General features: G+C 37.1%; 1 protein-coding gene across 4 annotated transcripts in view; it reads right to left on the reverse strand.

Moving 5' to 3' along the window:
* LOC114470210 (ras-specific guanine nucleotide-releasing factor 2) overlaps nt 1-22,264 on the reverse strand; it is a 63,705-nt gene that overhangs the window by 37,823 nt on the left and 3,618 nt on the right. For all 4 annotated transcript variants that reach the window (XM_028458247.1, XM_028458248.1, XM_028458246.1 and 1 more), the window contains exons 2-3: nt 3,335-3,441; nt 1,183-1,330 (exon numbers count right to left, since the gene is read on the reverse strand). In XM_028458247.1, the coding sequence (XP_028314048.1) occupies nt 1,183-1,330; nt 3,335-3,441 (255 nt within the window). The remainder of the gene's footprint in view (nt 1-1,182; nt 1,331-3,334; nt 3,442-22,264) is intronic.

The raw sequence follows: 22,264 nt of genomic DNA on the forward strand, positions 1-22,264 counted from the left end.
ACGATGGGAAGACAAACATCAGATAATGGACTTGAAACTCAGTTGCAGAGGAAGGAAATGATGTGAAAGCTTTTAATTTTTTATCTATATTACATTCAAATATATATATACACTGTAGCTCTTTCACCATTGTGAATGAAAACTGATTCTTAAAGCTGCAGTATGTAGAATTGTAAGACTTGAATGGAATCAACTACGCCCCCCTTTTTTCTTGCTTTACCATGTAAGCCGTTTTGCATAATGCCCTCCTGGAACGTCCACCATTGCAGCTTTAACTACAACGTGTATCGACTTCTGTTGAGCAGCCAATAGTAATGCCCAAAACAGCTCATGAGGCACATATCTGGCCATAAAAGAGCGTCACGCTTCTGGATTTCTAAAGCTCAAATACAGAGAGAGAAAGCACAGAGGTTCAGCGTACTCTCAGAACACTTTTAATTACAATCTACTCAAAGGCTAGTATATATTTTTGACCAAATGATGCCAAAAATATTTGCATACTGCAGCTTTAATTACTGTAACTTACCTTATAAGAAATAGAATCAATTAAAAAAAAAATGTTGCCATATCATATTATGGATTTTTACCATCGGTAGAAAAAAATATTTGGACAATTTGAGCAATTTGAAAGTAACAACTTGAAATTGAATTTACTCTTTTGAAACTAGAAAATACAATTTCAAGTTACTAATTCAGTTTCAAAACAGTAAATTCAATTTCAAGTTGTTACTTTCAAATTCAATACCAACTATTCAAATTCAGTTTCTAGTGGCACAAATCTCAGCCCATAGGTTTACTTCACATAAGATTGGGTGACGATTTTATCACCAAACCTTATCATAAGCTAATGCATCATTGTTCCTGCTTTGGTGTGTTTGTGTATAAAAGGAAGTTCTGAAGAATCGTTAAAAAGGTCAAGTAACTGTATGGTGTGCACACAAGTGTCAGGATTTATTGCGCAGTCACGGCAGAGGCGGAGAAACACAGCATTCAATAAACATAATGAATCAGCAGCTGTGTGTAAGGAAGCTGATGGACTGTCTTTATTGAACACTGGGCTATTCCTCCCACGCTCAGAGGCGACTAAAGACCTCAGACAGCCATCGCTCTGCTGCTGCACATCAGGAGTGTGTAAGAGTCAGTTATGAACACGCACGGAAACAATAAACACACACTACGTACCTCTGATTTCAGCCTCTCAATTTCAGTGTCCTGATCCTCCAGCTGAGTTCTCAGTTGATTTGCTGCAACTTTCTCAGTCTCCACAATTTGTACAAGATGGATGTATTTCTGCATCAGCACCTCTCGTTCAATGATGATGTCTGAGTAACTAAAACCAAGCACATTGTTAGCAAGGAAAATGAAATTTATCTGTAAAATGTATAGAAATGTAAAGTGTAATGTGTATGATAGTGTCTTTTTTATGGTTAGTTTTATGTTTCTGAAAATGTGTTAAGCAAATACTAAATGTGTGACAATTAGTGACCGACAAATTCAACGGCCGACCTATTTAATTGGCCGATTTTTGCGTGTTTTACGTGTATTGATATCGGCAGATGCGCGCTGCTGTGTTCGCCGATCCGCTTTCAATACAGAGCCGCTGCCACAGGCTGCTCCGTGTTGTTCGAGACAGAAACTGCAGAGTGAAGATCCCCTCCCCCTCCTAGCAGAGCGTGAAGGAAGCTTTTCAACCCCAACGGCAAGTTTTAAATTTTCAATATTGTAATATTTTCATGGTAAAAACAATAAGCGGAAGAGTCAGATAAAACCTAATTTGTCTATATAAATAATGTCTATAAATAATTTATAGACTATTCCTTTACAAGAAACAACAGGGATCTAGGGAAGCTCGCCTGTATTGTCCAGTATCCATGTATTTATTTCACTTTCACACTGGTTGAATTATTTTTTGGGCTAAAAAGTTACTGAATCGATTTCAAGTCACTGAATCATTTCGGATCGAATTGTTCCAAATTAACAAATTCATCAATGAATCGAATCAGCAACACCAAATCGTGATTGGATTCCAACCATTGCTGAAACTAATCGTAACAGCCCTAGTAAATACAGATCAGAGCACTGGGGCAAATTGTTTTGTTGTTCTTGCTGTTAGCAAAGGAGTTGACTTTGGCCAAACAATTTTAAACATTTTGCCAATAAAGTATAATAATAAGATAATAATAAGTGTAATTAATTCAAAGGACTAAATTGGGATGACTAAAACAACAGTTGATGACATGTTCAATGCATCGAGTTTAGGAAAACTTGTAACTCAGACTAAATTGTATTTTCTGCTAATAATTCAATGGAAATATATACTAAGCACATCCACGGTAATAATTACTGCAATTGACCTTTCGCCCCCCCCTTATTTACTTTTGGGATGTCCGTCATGGTCTCATCTGTAATGGCTGGGAGAAGTCTACCGGTACTTGTTAGTGACACTTTTTGGAGCAACACCTGCGCAATATCCTCCAGATCCAGGCAAAAGGGGTTACAATATTCTGTGGAGGGATATATTCAACATATTTAAATAAACAACGAAGGGGACATTACAACTATTGAAGCGAAAACACACCAGACCATTCATGCTCCTGCAGATAACGGCTCACTTGACCACAGTCTGCACTGCTGGGCAAGTTTTCTTATATTGTATTGTACGTATCCTCCTTATGCTAATTGTTACATTAACTAGCTAGCTGAACCTACAGGTGACCCAAGGCTAATAAGATAGCAGCTAGTAACACTGCTAAGTGGTAACAAAGCCTGTTGATATAGATTAATATAGACTGAGAGACTTGTATGCTTCAGGAGGATGTTGACTGGAATATTGATAGTAATATAGTAATATAATGATAGTTGCTCATAACTGTATACCATAGTCGCCTTTCACGAGGTACGCAAATGTATAGTTATGTTACCTTATTTAATCAAAATCAAATCAAATCAAGCTTTTTTGTCATTTTACTGAACATACACATTAGTGCAGACAAGATTAGATAACGTTAAAAACATACACATCTCCCATACTACACATAAACGCACACTGACACACACATCCCTGAGATGTTTTTTTTGTTTTATAGTCCATTGTAGACATTGCTCCAGTTGTGTTTTCGGCTTTGAGAATGGAAAGAACACGACTCCCCCAACCAAACTCTTGGAGTACCTGGTATCTGAGCACACCGCTTCACCATTGTGCCTGCTCTGAGCATGTCAGACCTCGCTTACATAGTAACGGTTGCTCGGACGTATGGTTGGACAACGCTTGTTTGTGGTTTATAGTATTATGCTCTTTGTAACATTCCACTAATGTAGAAATAGTGGTATTTACCTGGCCTGCTGGATGGCCTCTACCCATTCATCACATTCATACTCCTCTTCTGTCCGCAGCTCCAGAGGTTTCTGTCCGTCGTGTCCGAACACAATGAGGAAGTAATGCTGAGGAAACAGAGAGAGAAGAAGCACTGAACTGTTTATTCTTCTTTCCTTTGAGAGCAAACACCTTCAACTTCAGTCTGCATTTTCAAACAAAGGAGGCCTGGTTTAGACTTTCAGAACCATGACAAACACACTGGCTGTGTTTGAAATGGCACACTCCGCACTATACACTACAAACTCAATGAGTATATACTGTACTGTCTACTATATACTATAAGTATGGTTAGGATGTTGAGAGTTCCCACCGAAGTATACTTTTAAGATGCATTTAGAACCTACAACGGTGGGGGGCTCCTGTCGGCCCAGGATGCTGGTGGGGGGGCTGTGGCTCTTGCCTGGGGAGGCTTTACACTTGTCACCAGACTGGCTTGATTACAGAACACAATAAGCACAACTACAACATCACAAATCACTCTCACTTTAAAATAATCACCTCTTCCCCACCCTTTCCATTAAACACCTGAAGCAGAAGCAGAATAGTTTAGGCCAAAGTTTTGCAACCTTGGGTTCGTGACGCCACGTGGTGCTGGCTAAAAATAAAATGAGGTCGCCAGAAATGTTGAGTAATTGGTAAATAAAAATGACTGATTAAAACAATATTTTAATAATCACACACTATATCAAACAACTGCACTCTATACTTAAACTTTCTCTAAAATAAATCCAGAGGTGGTGCATTTTGTCACTAATACAGGCCTACTCTGGATTTGTATTAACACACTGTAACAAAAATAATCAAAAACTAATTCTAGAAAATAAAATCTCTCTGGAGAAAGATATCAAAATGGGATCACTGCCTTAAAAAAGGTTGGGAACCTCTGGTTTAAGCTATTGTGCTATTGTAATCCTATACTTCACAACTGGTCTATGAAAATGCACACTGAAGAGGACGGGTGATGTAATGAAAGAATTGACGCATAAAATAAAAGTAATTATTTTGCACATTTTCATACAGAAAAATCTCAATAACATTGTTGTATGTCCAGTAACTGTTGCACAAAAGTGTATTGAAATGGCAGCATCTAGAACAAAATGACAGAGGCTAAATTTGAAAAAGAAAGTGAACGAGAAAATGAAATAACAATAAATTGTTTGACTTTGGGATCTTTGTTTAAAACACGTTCAGAAGCAAAGACACACACCTACAGTGGAGCGTGTGCTCACTAGTGCTTAGCATTACGTGAAGTGATGGAGGCTCTTATTGAAGTGGTTGTGTCCCGGGGCACTGGGTCACCACAAGAGCTGCTATTCTTAGTGGAAACACTTTCTCTCTCTCTCCTATTCATCCATCCATCCATCCATCTCTCTCTCTCTCTCTCTGTGTACACTTCACCTATCATCCCACTCCGCCTCTCCTCCCTTGCAAAAACCAGCATCCTCACTTATGAAAACCCACCACTCTACCTCCTACTCCACCATCTCCACATCCCTTCATACTTTCATCTCTTTGTGTCTCTCAGTAAAAGATTCAGTGAACCAAACGCAGTGAGAGGAGAGACGTTTGCCCTGCAGGAGGATGATTAGACTGGGGAAAAAGCTAAAAGAGCGAGCACAGGTTGTAGGAACACACACACACACACACACAGTCAGACTCTCTCCTCCTTCTCAATCTACATCCTCCCGTCCCTGCGTTTTATGTCTCTGTCACTGGGATTCAGTGGCAGCCTGTGTTTTATTACATCTCTTACGTCTATCTGTGCTATAACAGTCTTGGACGTGCAGGGAGGAGAGGAGAGGAGGCTGTTACATAATTTCTCCTAACCAAAGCACATAATTTCTAAATTGTGTCACCACATGACAAGATAACATCTCCATGGCAACGCAACATCTGATGCTTCAGCTGCGCTTTTGCAACGTCCAAGTTTCTGGCTGTCAATGAAGCTTTTTATTCATTTTAAAGTGTTTACTGTTCAATTCTGCGTCTTTAAAGAGCCTCAAGTAGGAAATTATGCAGCCCCTGCAGAAAAAGCCTTTAAATAAATTATATAATACATGTTTTGCAGATTTGCTTCGGAGGTGGAAACAAAACAAGCATTATGACAGTGGTGATTTATCTTCATTCAGTAAATACCAACTGCAGACCCGCGATTCCTAAACACATTGTATCGCCTGGGGTGCGAAGAAACATTTATCGGTGATAAAGAAATAAGGAATAATAATGTGGCACAACAACAAAAGATGCAATAAAAGGTAAAATCCAAAATAGAAAAAATGGACATGGTTTCATTTATTCAGAGAACTGTTCCTCAGGAAAACCACTTTGATCTCCTGACATGTTTCGACTGTCAACTGTCAGTGTTCGTCAGAGGCGTCTGCTCATGGCTTTGATGTTTCCTTTGAAGTCTCCTTGACTTCCACGTAATAATTATAGCAAGATAATTTTTGAATAATATGTTAAGATTTAATTTATTCAGACAACTGCTCCTCAGGAAATCCACTTTGATCTCCTGACATGTTTCGACTGTCAACTGTCAGTGTTCGTCAGAGGCGTCTGCTCATCGCTTTGATGTTTCCTTTGAAGTTTTCTTGAGTTCTGCGTAATACTTCCAGCAAGATTATTTTTCAACTTTATGTGAAGGTTTTATTTATTGAGACAACTGTTCTTCAGGAAGTCCAATTTGATCTTGTGACAACTGACAGTTTTCATCAGAGGCAATCGCTTTGAAGTTTCCTCGACTTCTAGGTACTAATTCCAGCAATATTCTTTCTGTATTCTTTTTTAATAACATGTTAAGGTTTCAACTGTTCCTTAGGAAATCCACTTTGATCTCCTGACATGTTTCGACTGTCAACTGAATAGTTACTAAATAGTAAAGCTATTAAAGTTATTTAATAGTAATAGCTAAATAGTTACTGTAGCACTGAGCACACACACACGTACAATCCCACTGACACACATAGATAACATATGAAAGAAGAAGGTTCCTCGTAGTGTAAGAAAAAGGCTCAGGGGAGGCTAGGTATGTGAGCACATCTCAGTCCTTGGTTTACATTCAACTTATTGGAGGGGTTGTAGAAAACTGCAGAAGGCAGAGAAAACAACAATGTGTGCAATAGAGATTGTAAACAATGCACAAGTCCCTGGATAACATAACATAAAATGTGGGAAAAGGTATGAATTAGTTATAAAGGAATCTGGGATTCAAAGTAGAATAAATAATCAAAACATGCATCCATTGTAAGCAGGGATGGTAACTAACAGGGTATCATCATCAAGTATGAAACTAAACAGAATCTGAAGGCGTATACATAATTCAGGGTTGTTTATAAAAGACATCATCTCAGCTAACAACGCTACACATACATAATGTAGCTGATCTGCAAATCCAAAGGATGGATTTTCACATGCAAACTGAACACAAATCAGCTCTTCTTTTTCATGCTGTGTTGTCTATGATGATAAATTCATACCTTTACATTGCATAGAAATATTCAACCCATTGTTTTCAGGCGTTTGTTAGAATTCCAAACGATCACATCAGTTAAAGAAGATTCAACATCAAAATGGACCTCTTGTGACACCCCTGAAGCACTGAAAAACTGCATGTGGAACAAATATTTTTCCATCTGGAATAACTTTATCATCCCAGTGTCGATGCTGTGAAATCTGCAAGAGATCGTAAAAGTTTCCTGGATGCAGCTGCAAAGTTCTTTGCTTTGTAAACATGTCGCTTACATTAGTTTCCATGGCATTCACACTTTTTCTTTGAAAATGGCCTCAAACATCCCTCAGGGCTTTCACTGTAGTGCAAAAAATAGGTCCCAAAAAAAAAACAAGACAGAGAGGCAAAGTAAAAGAAAAGCAATGGGAGGGAACATTTTTCCCCATTTCTCACTTTGTTGAATCTATTGCTCGTGATTAAGTGTCAGATAACCATCGAACAATGGAGAAAAAAAATATGCACAGTGAAAATAACTAGGAATGTCCGATCTAACTTTTTCACTTCCAACTAAGGGTGTGTGATCTGACAATATTAGATCGTTAAAGATTAAAACATGATGAAGATCTCCCAAATGACGGAGTTTGTAGTTCACATTTTAACCCTCGCTGTGCCGTGTCTGCGTCATATGTCTGTGGTCCACACACACCACGTCCAAAGGTTTTTTCTCTGCCAAATCACACAGTTTGCTAGTCAGCATGTCAGCGTTACAGACACCGAAGAATTATTAGGTGCTTAAACAGCGCAGAAGTACGCTCTGCTCCCCCTCCCTCTCATTGCACGGACACACAGAGCTAGCTGTGTTAGCGACTGTCTGTCAGAGGCTCAGTGCAGATGTCTGTCTGTCTGTTAAACTCCATCAGTTCTGAGCGTTGAAGCACTGAGAGACATCTGAAGAAACACTGCATGTATTTCTCTTCTGTGACTAACTCTGTCGCTGCTGCAGCTCACGGGGCTGTCTCCACACTCTTAAAGAGACAGTGCCCCAAATGTGATTTATTTTAAAAACTACTTTCAGCAACTCAGAGCTGCCCTGAAAAAAGCAACACTACATAATTTAATCACATTTCAGCCTTAATGAAGGAAAAAGTCAAAAGTGACACAAAATGTTGTTATTGTGCTGCTTGTGATTAATAAAAGGGTCTTTGTGGCTCCACTGACTTTGAACCATTATTTTTTTTCTTGTAAAACTATTGAATAAATGGTTTATATCACCTATTGCCATTTTGAGGAAAAATATAGAGATATGAATATTGGTCCAAATCACCCAGGCCTAATGTAACCAAAGCAGTAACGTTTTATCTTGTAAAGGATATGATTGTCTAAACTGTGTAAAATGAGGCGTTCAAACACTGTTTAAAGTATTGTTTTATTAACATGAGTGTGTTACCTCAATAACAAATGGAAATCACTAGGCTGATCAAGCAAGTGATGCTAATGCTAATGCTACCACTTTAGTTAAACAAAGTAAAAAGACTGTGACTAAAAAACATGTCAGCCTTTTTGTTTGATGTTAATTGTACTTGGAACCAGTTTGATAAATTGCTTACATACAAATTTAAAAATGATTTAAAAATGCCTTAAATGTCTTAAATGATCTTTTATTTCTTTCTTCCATTTAGGGCGATGATTTTAAGTAGGTGAATTGGTTGGTTTTATTGATAAATACTTTAAAATAGTCTAAATGAAAAATATCTTGATAAAATCGTGATCGTGATTTTACAAAGAAAAAATCGTGATATGAAATATATAAATAATGAGAAAATACGCATTAATGAAAATTGCCGGCTGTAGTGGAAGCGATAGAAAGCTCTCTGTCCAAAATTCTACCTCCGTTTAGGGATGTAACAATTCACTCAACTCCCGATACGATTCGATTCACGATATTGGGTTCACGATACAATTCTCTCACGATTTATTTTACAAAATGAGACTGTAGACAAATATAGAAAATACTGTACTATTTTCCTTTTATTTTTCATTGTCAAAAGAATCCCTTGATAAACTGTTCAAAATAATGCAATTTAACTAAAAATAAATCTTGAATTAAATAAATAAAGGAATAATACAAATGAAGAAGAAGCTTATTAATTTAAATACTGGTTCTATAATAAACAATGCAAAACTGCATAATAGTTATTTTTCTTTTTAAAAGTGCAACTGAAAATGTATTTTGTGCCTTAACAATTGGACTTAAAAAAAAAAAAAAAACGTCATTGCCCTGTATTTACGTCAGATATTTGTTTGGACCAGCAGAGGGCGCTGGTAACCCAGTGGTCGGTTGGCATGCAGCTAATCTAGCAGTGAAGAAGAGATGCTATGCTAGCAGACAGAGCTAATAGAATAACGTGACTTTTACAGATATTCATGTAATATTACAGATATTCTTTCGGTGTTAAAGGGGCAATGAATCATTTATTAACATATTTAAGAGTAGAAGGCGGCCAGAAAGAAAGTATTAGCAGACTCCGCCCGCCGCCTACACTTCTGGATAAAAAAAGTACTGCGATTCAATTTTCAGAAGATCGATATCAATCGTGATACCTATGAATCGATTTTTAACTGCCTTACGATTAATCGTTACATCTCTACCTCCGTTGATTAAAGATTAAACACACAAAGACCAAGTCAGACTTTGATCGATTCATTAAACTAAACACTGCTGAGGGATCCAAATATAACCGTCATGCATGAATATTTAAAAGCCGAGATGACAGAAACATGGATGGGATCCACTGATGGTATTAAGGCTAATGATGAAGCGCTGCTCTTAACATTGACAGGAGTCCAAGTTGTACAAATAAACCTTGTTTTTATTCACGACTCACACAGTAAACCATCCCAGGCAACAAGCATTCTGGATTTTAGACTTTTTACTTCACAATGCACAAGCAGGAGCACCAGTGTTAAATCGGTTCTCCTCATAAACCAAAAAATACAAGAGGATTTAATCACAAACAAATGTGGAAGGTTGAATTTGCCACTGACTCCAAACCTAGAGTTTGTGACTCCATTACAAACAACAAGTCATGTGACTTGAACTTTGGAAAAAATGTTGTGCATTACATTGTGTGATTAGGTATCCTGTAGAAGAATGTAAAGATGACACAGGATATTTAGTGGAAAGACAAAATATCAACTTTCGTCACTGTTTTGGCACAACTTTGAATCAGTGAAAACAGCAGAAAGTGTTAGAAAGGCTAGTATTGTGTTGAGTACAACACTATAGTGGATAAAAACAACTTTTGGATAAACTAAATTAAGGATGTAAGATTCTGCAATATATTGCAATATTTCACCGCACAATTATTGCATTGATCCCAAAAATGTCGAACTCGATTTTCTTAATTAAGTTTTTTTAACAAAAAACTATTTAATTGCGTTAACATATGCATAGCAAGTAAACGCCCGGTCACTAAGTGTCAGTGAACCACATCACACCTCGCTACTCAATGCATTTTTTGCTTGGAAGTTGATTGCACTTTATTTTCATAAAACATACAAGGCCATTTTATAAATATATGTGGTTACTTTAAAAAAAAAAAAGGGAAAAAATAAGAATTTTTCAGAATCTGTTCAAGAAGCAAAAGTTAAACGTTTTTGAAAAATGTAATTGGACGGTTTGTTAAACATTGCACTTGAATTACAGTTAGTTACATTTTACTTGTTTTCTCAAGTTTAAAAAAAAATACATACATTGTATTTCATACGATTTTGTGCTTGTAAAGGTGAAATTTGTAATTAATGATATTGTGATGTTTGTCGTATTGTTTAGTATCGGAATAAATCCTATCGTGACATGCGTATCATGACCATATACACAACATCCATATCGCGTATGGTCAGATTCATGACAACTCACACCCCAAAACTACAGGTACAGTTTAAAAATGCTAGGGATCATCCACAGCAGCGTTCATGAGTACGTACTGTATCTTATACATGTTTAAAAAGCTGAATGAAAAAGAAGAGCTGACATATATAATGGCACTTTACATTGAATCAGTTTTCATACAGGGCTGTTGCCATGTGAATTCATCTATAATTATAGAACACATGTACTGATGGGCCATGTGTACTATAATTATAGATGCCATCAGTGATGGCAACAAATGCATGATGATACGCTATCAATTACAAAGTAAATCTCTTAAAAAGGTTTAGTTTAAAAATGCTTTTGCACAGTACGTGTTTTAATGAGGATTTTCTTTCATTGCTGCAAAAAAAAAAAAAAATACAAGGTATATTAATACAGCAAAGTGCTGCACATGGTATAAAGAATAGTTACTTGACCAATATATCATAAACTCAGAACAAGTATTTCACTCTGAGTTTCAAGAGAAAAAAATCAAACAACCCACCTCAAAGATTGACTTTGTTTTCTACTTTAATGAAAATGTAAATGAGCTTGTGAAAAAGGCAAGGTGTGCATGAAAAAAATGCCAATTCATCACCATAAAACCTGTAATTACCCATTAAACAGCATCAAACTGGATAAAGAAACAATAAAAGTCATTTGTGAGCTGATTCTGGGGATAGGAAGAGGAGTGTGGGATCACTTTTTCCACCCACCCTTCATCTGGATCCGACTCACAATCTGCTTTCCTCCTCCTATTCCAACTTTATTGTGTTCCCATGGGGCCAAAAACCTCTTTCTATGTGCAGAATAAAACCGTTTCATCGTATGCTCCAAGGAATATGGAAATAAATCCCTCAATTGTCATTAAAACCTTTAATATACAAGATTCATATCTTTTTCTCCTTATTATCATTAGAATATTGCCTGTGCATCTTATTAAAATAGTCAAAGTGAATTATTTCATATAAACCCTTTGTTGTTTCACTATATCTCATGCATTTGTTTTGATCTATTATTTTTGTCTTCTTTTAATCAACAATTATCATCTGCAGCAGCTTTAAACTCCACCTAAAGCTTTAGCTCACACTTTTAAGTCTGTTTTTCCATTGAATAGCTAATATTAAAGCTGTTATTATTGTTGATAGATTGATTTTCTTCTGTAACAAGTACAATTATTACCTGCTGTGTGACAGAGACCAACTTATGCACATTTATTAATTTTAACAATATCCATGAAATAATTGTTTTCTTTGAAAACGTGTCATTGTGGGGACTGGGGAGAAAAAAAAATCTCTGTTTTCAAATCTATTCAAGTTAATAATGCAATTTGGATCTACAAACAGAATGAATCAGCAGAAAGTCTTGTCCCTGAGGACGTTGACCAAGTCTTCTTTAAATTGTGTCTGCCACTTGACAAGTTGCCGTCAAAGATATTTTTAATTTAATTTTTTTTTTATTTTATGTACTTTATTATCTCACAATGGAGAAATTCACTAACCATCCCTGGGGAACAGTGGGCAGCCATTTTGCGGCGCCTGGGGAGCTGTTCGGGGTTAAGCCACAGTGATGGCCCAGGTGAGGCTTGAACCGGGAACCCTCTTCATCCTGTAGACCCCTATACAAATAAAAACGATTGCTGTGATCGCCCACAGTAGTGGAGTCTGTCAATCAAAGTGAACTGCACACGGAAACAAGGCCGCGCGTCACATCGAGACATTTCTCAGGAAGTCCAGCTACCAGCTTTAACCCGGTATTCACCTGAACCAATCAGTGATTGAGTCAGGATAAATTCAATCAAAAATGCATCAAAGGTGTTAATGAAAAAGCACTTGTGATTAAAAATTAGGACAGGAACTAATAATCTGTCCCTCCAGGATTTCGTGGCCTATTTCTGTGACTGTTGCGACCTTAAAACGCCTGATTTTGCAGCAGCTTTTTCAAAAAATTGCACAAAAGTTACTGCACTTTGAGGCTTTATAATAATCTATAACTTTGTACACCTTTAAAATGTAAGAAAATGATCCGTATATTGTTAAATTTGCAAAAACAAAAACCCTGATTGTTTGCGGGTGCAGGTTACATGTATGCATTCTTGTTCTTGTGCTTTATAATACTTCTGTATACTGTGATATAGTTACCTCAACTTTATACCTCCTCTTTTTATTTTTGTAAATCGTTGAATGGCCAAGCTTAGTTTGCGTTACTTTATATTATATTCACGTTGTCTATTTACTTTTTTACTTAAAGCTACTGTTATATTGTTGAATTCAATTCAAACATATATTTGTATGTTTCAAAACACAATAAAAAAAAACTTGTGAAAAAATAGTCCTGGAAGGTCTGAATTATCAATGAAATATATCACATTAACAAAATTGAGATGTAGAAAGTTTTTTTTTTAACTTTTATTAATAGGCAAAACAAAGAAAAGTAATTTTTTTAAATAGCAATAAATTGGCCCAGACTAGCAGCAGTAAGGGATAAAACACTGCTAAAAAATGAGCTTCTAGAGTGATTCCTAATGAGATATAATCACACACACACACACACATCAGGAAGTACAACCGTACACTTCAGCAGCACTGAAGTTTCGTCCCACATTTTCTTGCATTAGACCAAATGAGGAAGAAAAATGACAAAAAGAACCCAACAGTGGTTTCTACACCACGTACGACATCACAAATCTACACAAACTTCCTCCTCAATGATTCATCCTTAATAATGAGCCTTCACAGCATCCTTTGTGAATGTGCCTCTAATCACACCTTCATTTATTACCTCACCTTGTTGTTAAAGTCAGCACAGAGGTGCAAAATGTTTTTCTAAATACAGGCAGTAGTGTGGTTTTAACGCCGACACTGTCAATTCAACTCTGAATAAAACCATTTCAACTGTACTCACAAAAATGCTTCAATGCAACTAAAAAACTAACGAGAAGGACTTTTGTCTTCCAGCATTTTCACAAATGTTTAAAAATACACAAGATCTTGGCGAGCAGGGAAGTTGCACATGTGGGGGAGGGGGGACCCCCCACCTGCATATAATTAGCGAAAAAAGGATTAAGCAAACTAGCAAAGCCTAATGAAGCACACCTAATTAGCACATTTCAGAGAAACTACTTTTGACCTTTGATGAGAAAAAAAAAAAAGCATGCACGGTGCACGCATGAGCTGATCCTGCTCACGTTGTGCAGCGAGTGGAAAACGTAGCAGCTGCACAAACGCTGGACAATTGTGCAGAAAACACTGGAATGGTTTTGATTTTGGTCCAGGGTTAAAGTGATGTTCAAACACACCAAACATCTAATAAGGTCAACATCTCTAATCCTTATTAGCATCTTCTAGCTGAAATAAGTAGTAGGGGCTAAGCTATCTAAGCTAAACTACCGATGCTACAGCTAATGCTAACGCCGCAACAGTTGCCAACTTTTCATGTCTGTGTAAAAGCAGTAAATAAATAAACCAAAATATGTTTGTTACAATTTGTGATGTTAGGGACTCTTAACTTCTAAAACTGTAATCTAACACTTTGTAGTACAGTATATACTGTCTACTATATACTATAAGTATGATTAGGATGATGAGCGTTCCCACTGAAGTATACTTCCAAGTTTCCCAAGATGCATTTCAAACCTACGACAAAAACCTGAATCACACTGAGGCTAAATATCTCTGTTGATTCACCACCTTTGAAAGTTCTGAAAACATTTTAAACGAGAAAGTGACCAAGTAGAATATCAACATGTGCTCATTTAAGGTAAAAAACTGACAAAAACACAATTAATTCTGACATTTCTGAGATTTTCGGAGACCCTCAATGGAAGACGAGAAGAGATGCTTTTATTTTGAAAAGGGAAAATCTTTGATTTTTAGCTTGAAGCCGCTCCCAGGATAATTTTACATTCCACTAGCAATCCATCATGGGGAGGTTGAGTATGAGTAGTATTCCCATCGTGCATACTTAAAAAATGTGCCCATATAGTACAGTATACATCTGGGCATTTCTTGCGTACATCTTTTCATACTAGCTAACGTAAAAGCATTACATACTAATTTTTACGTCAGACTTAGTATGAGTAGTACGTTAGTATGACATTTCGAACACAGCCCAAGTAACAAACACTTCCTTGAAAGTTAGCAATCAGGGCTACATTGTTAGCTACTCATTCTGGAGACCAGGGTTTTAGCTCTTAGCTTGCTAGCAGCCGGTTGTTTATTTCTCACGTACTCAATCTTTTCATACTAACTAACGTAGAAGCACTACATACTAATTTTGATGTCAGACTTAGTATGAGTACTACGTTAGTATGACATTTCCAATATAGTATAAATTAAGTAATCATCTGCTGTTAACAACTACCATACTCACAGTTAAATTCAGACATTTTAATAAAGCAGCTAATTTGCCAATCTTTCACTTTATTTAGCAACTTTACAGACCACGATAGAAACCCCGAGTGACATATTTAACAACTTTTTACAAATATTGAACACCGAATTTGTTGCTTTTTCTCTCCTTCAAATAATATTTATCCAGTAACTTTGTTCATTTGTCACTCATGGACTTATTCATTTTGGCTCTGAACACTGTCATCTTGTCCAGTGAGGATTGGGCATGTTGCAGTTAGCACTGTCCAATTGCCCGTGCTAGCTGTCCGTGCTAGCTGCTACATGTTTAGCATTGAGGTGATAGCAGATGCTAGAACAGCTACGGTGCTCGACAAACTTTCTTGCACAATTTGCACACAACTGGGCTTTTATTTTCCATCTGGTGTTTTTCTTTAAACTCAAAGTCAGTATCATGGGTATACCAGGAACTCTTGAAACAAGAAAGGTTCTGCGCTTTTTGAAGTGAAAAAAAAAAAAGCGATAAACAGCATTATTTTTTCCTGCAACTAATGAATTGCAATTAAAGCGTTAAAGTGACAGCCCTGGGCATGATATTGGTTTCTTAGAAGCAGGAGCCTCTGAGACGCATGAAGCTGCAGCAGAAAACGAGGCTAAACACCAACATGGTTTTACACTAAAAGTTTGACCTGCTGCCAAACCTTTGGGGTGAAAAATGCTGCAACTGATCAAAACATGCAGGGTTTCAGGAATAGATGCTTTAGTTTACTTCACATTGTTAAAAAGAGTTGCTGTCTATTTTGGGGTAATTACTGGACTCTTAGGTCTAAATTTGGCTGGTGAATTTATGTAACTCTGCAGTAATTCTGCAGTGTTTAAAAACTGTCAGGATTTCTTTGTTTTATCTTGAAAAATATGAGATATATATAAGCTAACATTTTTGCCAAGCATTTGTTCCTTTTTTTCTCTCTCTCGATACTAAGCTTTTCTGAACCCAACACCCACTACAACACTAATGATTTCAAACCTTTCCTTGTAGTACATTCAGTATAATTGGCTTGTTTCTTCTGAAAATGCTTTCTCAGCATGGGTACCAGTCCCTAGTCCATGTACTATAATGAACGTTGTTACTCTGGGACCAGTGGTAACCAGAGGTGAGATAATGGTGAGAATGTTCGTTCTCAGCAACACAACATGTGCACAATCATTCAGGCCTTGACCACACGTAGCCGGTAGGGATGTGAATCTTTCGGTGTCTCACGATTTGATTCGATTCCGATTCTTAGGGTCACGATCACTTTTCGTTGAAACCGATTCTCGATTCAAATGATTCCCAATTCAAAACTGATACAATGCATAGTGTGTTAATGCAAATTATGGCATCAATACAATACAGTTTGTATAAGATAATTTTAAATAAACTGATTCAAATGATGTAATCACACAAAGGCAAACCTAAGACAAAAGGTAACATTTACTAAACAAATAAAAACTTACTTAAATAACTTGCATAAATAAAATTGCCTAAATAAAAGCTTTGGCTAGCTGCCCTTTTCTCCCAGAAGTTACAATAATAAACTGTACACATTTAACACAAATTGGTGTTTTATGTGATTTTTCAAAATGGAAACTTTTTTTTAGTAATTCTCAGTGACTACAGGAATAAGTTAAGGCATACAAAAAATAAAGCTTCTGTTAATAAATAAAATTGCCAAAATAAAAGCTTAGGCTGGCTGCAAATACACAACAATGAAACTGGTGTTTTTATTTGATATTTCACAAATAAAATTGTACAAATAACACAGCAAACTTTAACTGCTATTTTGTGTGATTTCTCTGCAAATCACAAAACAAGGAGGACATATTTTGGGCTTGGTGTGTAGAATTACACAGTCCATAATTGTCCATGTGGGAACATCTCGGTTATTTTGCAGGAAAAAAAAGCTGATCTACGTGTTCTGGACTGAGATTGCTTCGCTGTGCTGTCACAATATCTCCAGCGGTGGAGAATACTCTTTCTGCTGCAACACTAGCACCAGGGATGCATAGGTAGTGTTTAGCTAATTTGGCTAGTAGAGGAAAAGCTGTCTCATAGTTCCTCCACCAATGAAGGGGGTCTTCTGAGAGGGACAGTGGATCAGCCTCCAGATACTTATTCAGCTCCTCCTGTATAACTGCTTTCATCCTGTACTTTGTCCGTTTTTTTTTGTTTGTTGTTGTTTTGGTTTTGTGTTTCTACTTATATTGTTTGACTTAGAATTAAAAAAAAAAACTAATAATAAAAAATTGATTGAAAAAAAAAGTTTAAGAATCGATTCAAAATTGTGGATGATTAGAATCACGATTCATATGTGAATTAATTTTTCCCCCACCCCTAGTAGCCGGGCATCTTTTTAAACGTATATCCGCCCTCCTCCGTTTGAAAAAAAGTTAAGTCCACACATCATTGTTTTGAAAAAAATTTCCATCCACACCAAACTGCATAAATGTATTTATGTATTGGGGTCCCAAGTGCATCGTTATAGCTTTGCACACCGGCCTGACAATGTTTGAGACCTGGTCCATCTAAGAGGCCTGTCTGGTGTGAGCCCGGCCCGTCTACACAGCTCGCCACTGGACGAATGCACCAAGCAGCACGGCTGGAAACCCACCCCGCGGCACCTCCCAGAACACCCCCCCTGGCATTTTCCTCAAATCCACACTTTGGTCAAAGTTTTTATAAACCTTCATTTTTCATAAAAAAAAAAAAACTCTGTTTGCGTGTGGATGATAGGGCAAATCGGATACCCTGCTACATGTGGACAGGGCCTGCTGTGAAATCCATCCAAATTATCTGAAAGGTTAGCGTCGCACTGGGAGTAGAACAAAAAGAGAGGAGTAGTGGGAGTAGTGGGAGGCGGGGGACAGGATTGTAGCTCAGTGTGGGGGTGTGATGGTGATGGTGCAGGTTGCAGTCAGACACACTTCAGTGTGCGAACCGCAACCAGAAAGAGCAAGTGATGGAAACGTGGAGAGATCATTTCTATTTTGTTCCGTAAACTTGGTTTGATAAGAAAAGGAAATTATAATTATTTTACGACACAGAGGAAGTAAATTAATAAAGGTATTTTAGACATCAAATCCACTTCAGTACTGACTTCTTTTAACTAGTAAGACAAGGAATTACATCAAAAGTACTAAACAGATTTTGAGAACGTTTTTAACCAAAGATAGGCCTGAGGTCATGGAAGTTTCCATTAAATCGTGGTGGGAATCTGGATCAATAAACTGATTCTGGATCAGTTTTAAAAATAAAAAAAATCCGGCGGGTAAAACGCTCTAGGATTGGTTTGCTCTGATAGTGCGCCTTGTTTGGGTCATGTGACAAAAGGTCAAGAGTGGATCAAACGGGAGAATCCTAGAGTGATTGTTTCTGTCGGTCTCGGAGCGTTTCCAGTCGAAGTCTAGAACAATTAGGAGCACCACGAACACAACCACTCTTGAAGCGGATCGAACACAGGAAGTATCGGCAATGACATAGAGTGCACGGGAAAGCGGAAGAGCCTGCGACGGCGTAAAACAGGACATTAAAAGCACCAAAAGCAAACTGTTGCTGCTCCGTTGTTGAATGTGTAGAAATGTGAACAAACAAACAGAAAAGGACGAAGGTTCTGCGCACTCTTAAACGCTCACTTTGACCCAATGTTTAGAATTTCTTCTATTTTTCTGCCAAGTGAAGTCTCTACTCCAGTAACGCCGCTCTCAGAGGCTGTTTGGAGCGGATCAGAAGTTATGCTCTGAACGCAAACTGGTTCAGACCAAATATGGGATTAAACCGGTGGGAAAGCACCTACCAGACAAATCCAGTGACTCTGGCGACTAGATTACATTAAAAACCAACGCAACGTCAAGCGACCTCCCTTCAAGTAACTTTGTCGCGCGGCCTGAGTCGCTGGAAGTCGCTCAAAGTGGAAAAATTTAAACTTTTCAAGCAACTTCGAGTAACGCTGTGTAGCGTCATCCAATCGCCAATTAGTTTCTCTCCACGTCACTCCCCCAGTCGTGACTGTCTGTTATCAGAGCCAGAGGCTGCACTGAGAGGGCTGTACAATTCCTCAACTTATACTCCTTGAATAAGTATTTGAACTTCTAAGTATATTTTGAGTGAACTCATCATTTATTAATTCCGTCAGTTGATGATGGAAACGGTAAATACAAGTGGCGCCGTCTTTAGCTGTGTTTCCATTACAGATTTTCACAAAATAAAAGCGATATTTCTAAATGTCGACAAAGTATAACTGCACTTTAAACATGTTTCCATTGAAGGTTGTTTTGGGCAGAAGCTTCCATGAAATCTCATCCCACGAGACTTCGCTGCAGGAAGCTGGAGGCTCAGAACCTCCTTCTAACACTCCATTCTTTTCTTTGTTATTTCACGTCTAATGTGGCAGTAATAATTATAAAGTCAAATGCTTAGAAATGTCTCTGTCTCCTCTTATGTCTACACGTACCGCACCATGTTTTCCTGCTGAGAAGTGGTCATGTGACCAGGTAACTCGTGTTCTGTGACGTGTATTTGCAAAAAAAAAAAAAAATTGCATTGTGCTTTTGCGATACATTTCAATATCGAAATGTCTGAAAAACCTTCTCACAAAAGCGTGAAAACTTTTTAGCAACATTTGAGCGTTTTTTCTAAATTCAAGGGTTTCTATTACCAGTTTTTATTGCGCTACTTAGATTTTGTGCATTTCAAAGGATAATGGAAACCCAGCTCATGATAAGTGCTGTAAACGTATGGCCAGATATGAAGTATAAAGTCGTCTCAGTGCTGCCTCTGGCTCTGCAGACACATGAGGTCATCACGTCACTGGAGCGATGAAACGACCAAAAAGCGCAACTATAATCAAGCGACTTATCGCGTCGCTGGTCGCTGAAGTCTCGCTCGGGGTGAAGGGGACGCAGCACAAAACATTAAAAACAGTCTTCCAAATTCTAAGGCTGAAAAACATATTATATCATGAACATTGATGTAAACTTTTAGAATAATGATCAATCCGAGCATTAATACATGAAAGAACAAAAAGTTTGGTCTGTTTTTGTGGTCGTTTTGTGTATTTTTGGAGACATTGTGCATATTTTTGTTCTTGCTTTGTATATTAATTCTAATTTTTTGTATGTTTGATGTTGTTTTGGGTCATTTTGTGTGTTTTTGTTGTATTTTTGGAGTCATTGTGCATATTAAAAACGTATTTGAAAAGCCAACGTTGCTTTTTAAACACACGAGTAAAAGCCAACACCACATTTAGGGTAACTACGTGTAAGTAATATTTTGTTGATTTAATATTAGTAATCTGTTTTAGTTAATCAAGCTACATCCGAACACATGGTGCCAGTTAGAGGCAGACTGTAAATAACTCCAATTAAAGGTTTGCAGCTGCTCTGGGAGAGAGCGAGAGAAAGAGGAAGAAGGAGAAGGAGGACGAGTGAGAGAACAAGGATAATATAAGGCATCATAATTACTGTGTGTGACTTAAAAACCACAGCCTGCCATTCTCTCTTCCTCCTGAAGCCCCTCCCCCCAGTATACATACATCTGGCGTGAAGCATTTTCACACTGATTGTACATTGAAATGGAGCATGCTCTGTGTAATGTATACAGCATGGGTAAATGTGTCTTTAAATGTTGGTAGTTACTCTATCTGACATTAAATATGATTAATAACAGATTATCAGTGCACACTCGTGCAGTGAAAAGTCAATACTCTCCAGTGAGACCCCTCCCCCCACATGGAAATGATTCCTGTGAGCACAAATGCAGTCTTTCAAAACTGATCATTTTTTTTTTTTTTTAAATCTTTTTTTCATTAAAAGTAAGTTGGAATGATTCTATCATCAAAGTGTACACCTGACACTGAGACGTGAATCGATGAAAGAAAAAGGCACACATGACACACTAGTGACTGCCGCTGATGTGCTCGGGTTTTCTTAATGAAAAGCATGTGCATAAAAAAAATCATTCAAATGTTTCCTAGCAACAAGCCATATCCTACTGTTAGAGCAATTGAGGTAACTTGTGGCCGTGGAGTCACAACAGATAAAGTCTGTAACATTTCACAGCTTTAAAGTCATAACCTTTCCAATCCACTGGTATTCAGACGCTTTGATTTTACATGGCACAGCTGTCTTTTCCTTATCGTTAAACACAGTTTGTCAGATATAATAGCATCTACATACGCAGCAACAGCTCAGATGCTCGAGTTAAAGGTCTTCAACATGTCCAAGATTGATTGTGTGACTGTATCCACATTATCAACATTTGTGTCAGCTTTTAGAAAAATGACCATTAATACAGGAAAGAACAAAAAGTTTGGTCTGTTTTTATGGTCATTTTGTGTATTTTGGGAGTCATTGTGCATATTTTTGTTCTTGTTTCGTATATTAATTCTCATTTTGTGCATGTTTGTTCTTGTTTTGGGTTATTTTGTGTGTTTTTGTTGTTGATTTATATATTTTTCTGTTATTTTTTGTATTTTGGGTGTCATTGTGCATACTTTTATTCATGTTATGTATATTATTTCTCATTTTTTGTATGTTCTTGTTTTGTGTGTTTTTGGTCATTTTATGTGTTAATAGTGTCATTGATTTATATACTTTTGTGTATTTATGGAGTCCTTGTTTCAAATTTGAATTCTCATTTTGTGTCTGTTCTTGTAATGGGTCATTTGTGTGTTTTTGTTGTTTTATATATTTTCTGTTATTTTTCTAGTTCGATTTTTTTTTTTTTACACAAAAACAAGAAAACAATGTTAAAACAAAAACCCTTGTGAATGACTGAATAAATAAATGTATAACTAAGAGCAGAACCAGGGATCCTAACAACCCACTTTGCTTATTATCACATAGTAAATATGTGATAAAAAGCCTCTAACAATGGACAGGTGCTGTAAATTAGCATTTAGCTATAATCATTTATTGCAGTGCATATGGAACCTGTAGTGCATGATTTAATATGTCACAACATCAATGTTACTGTGTGTCTACGTTAAATAAATGTGTAATAATAATTCAAATAAAAATATCAATACCAGTTGTCCTGGAGCTGAGAGGTTACATCATCTACACTTTGTCACTTCACAATAGTGAACAACTAATCAATACCTTCCAATGATTACGTCACCAGCCAAACTCATGCAATAAGT

The sequence above is a fragment of the Gouania willdenowi genome, chromosome 9 (genome assembly GCF_900634775.1).
Source record: "Gouania willdenowi chromosome 9, fGouWil2.1, whole genome shotgun sequence".
Taxonomy (NCBI): domain Eukaryota; kingdom Metazoa; phylum Chordata; class Actinopteri; order Blenniiformes; family Gobiesocidae; genus Gouania; species Gouania willdenowi.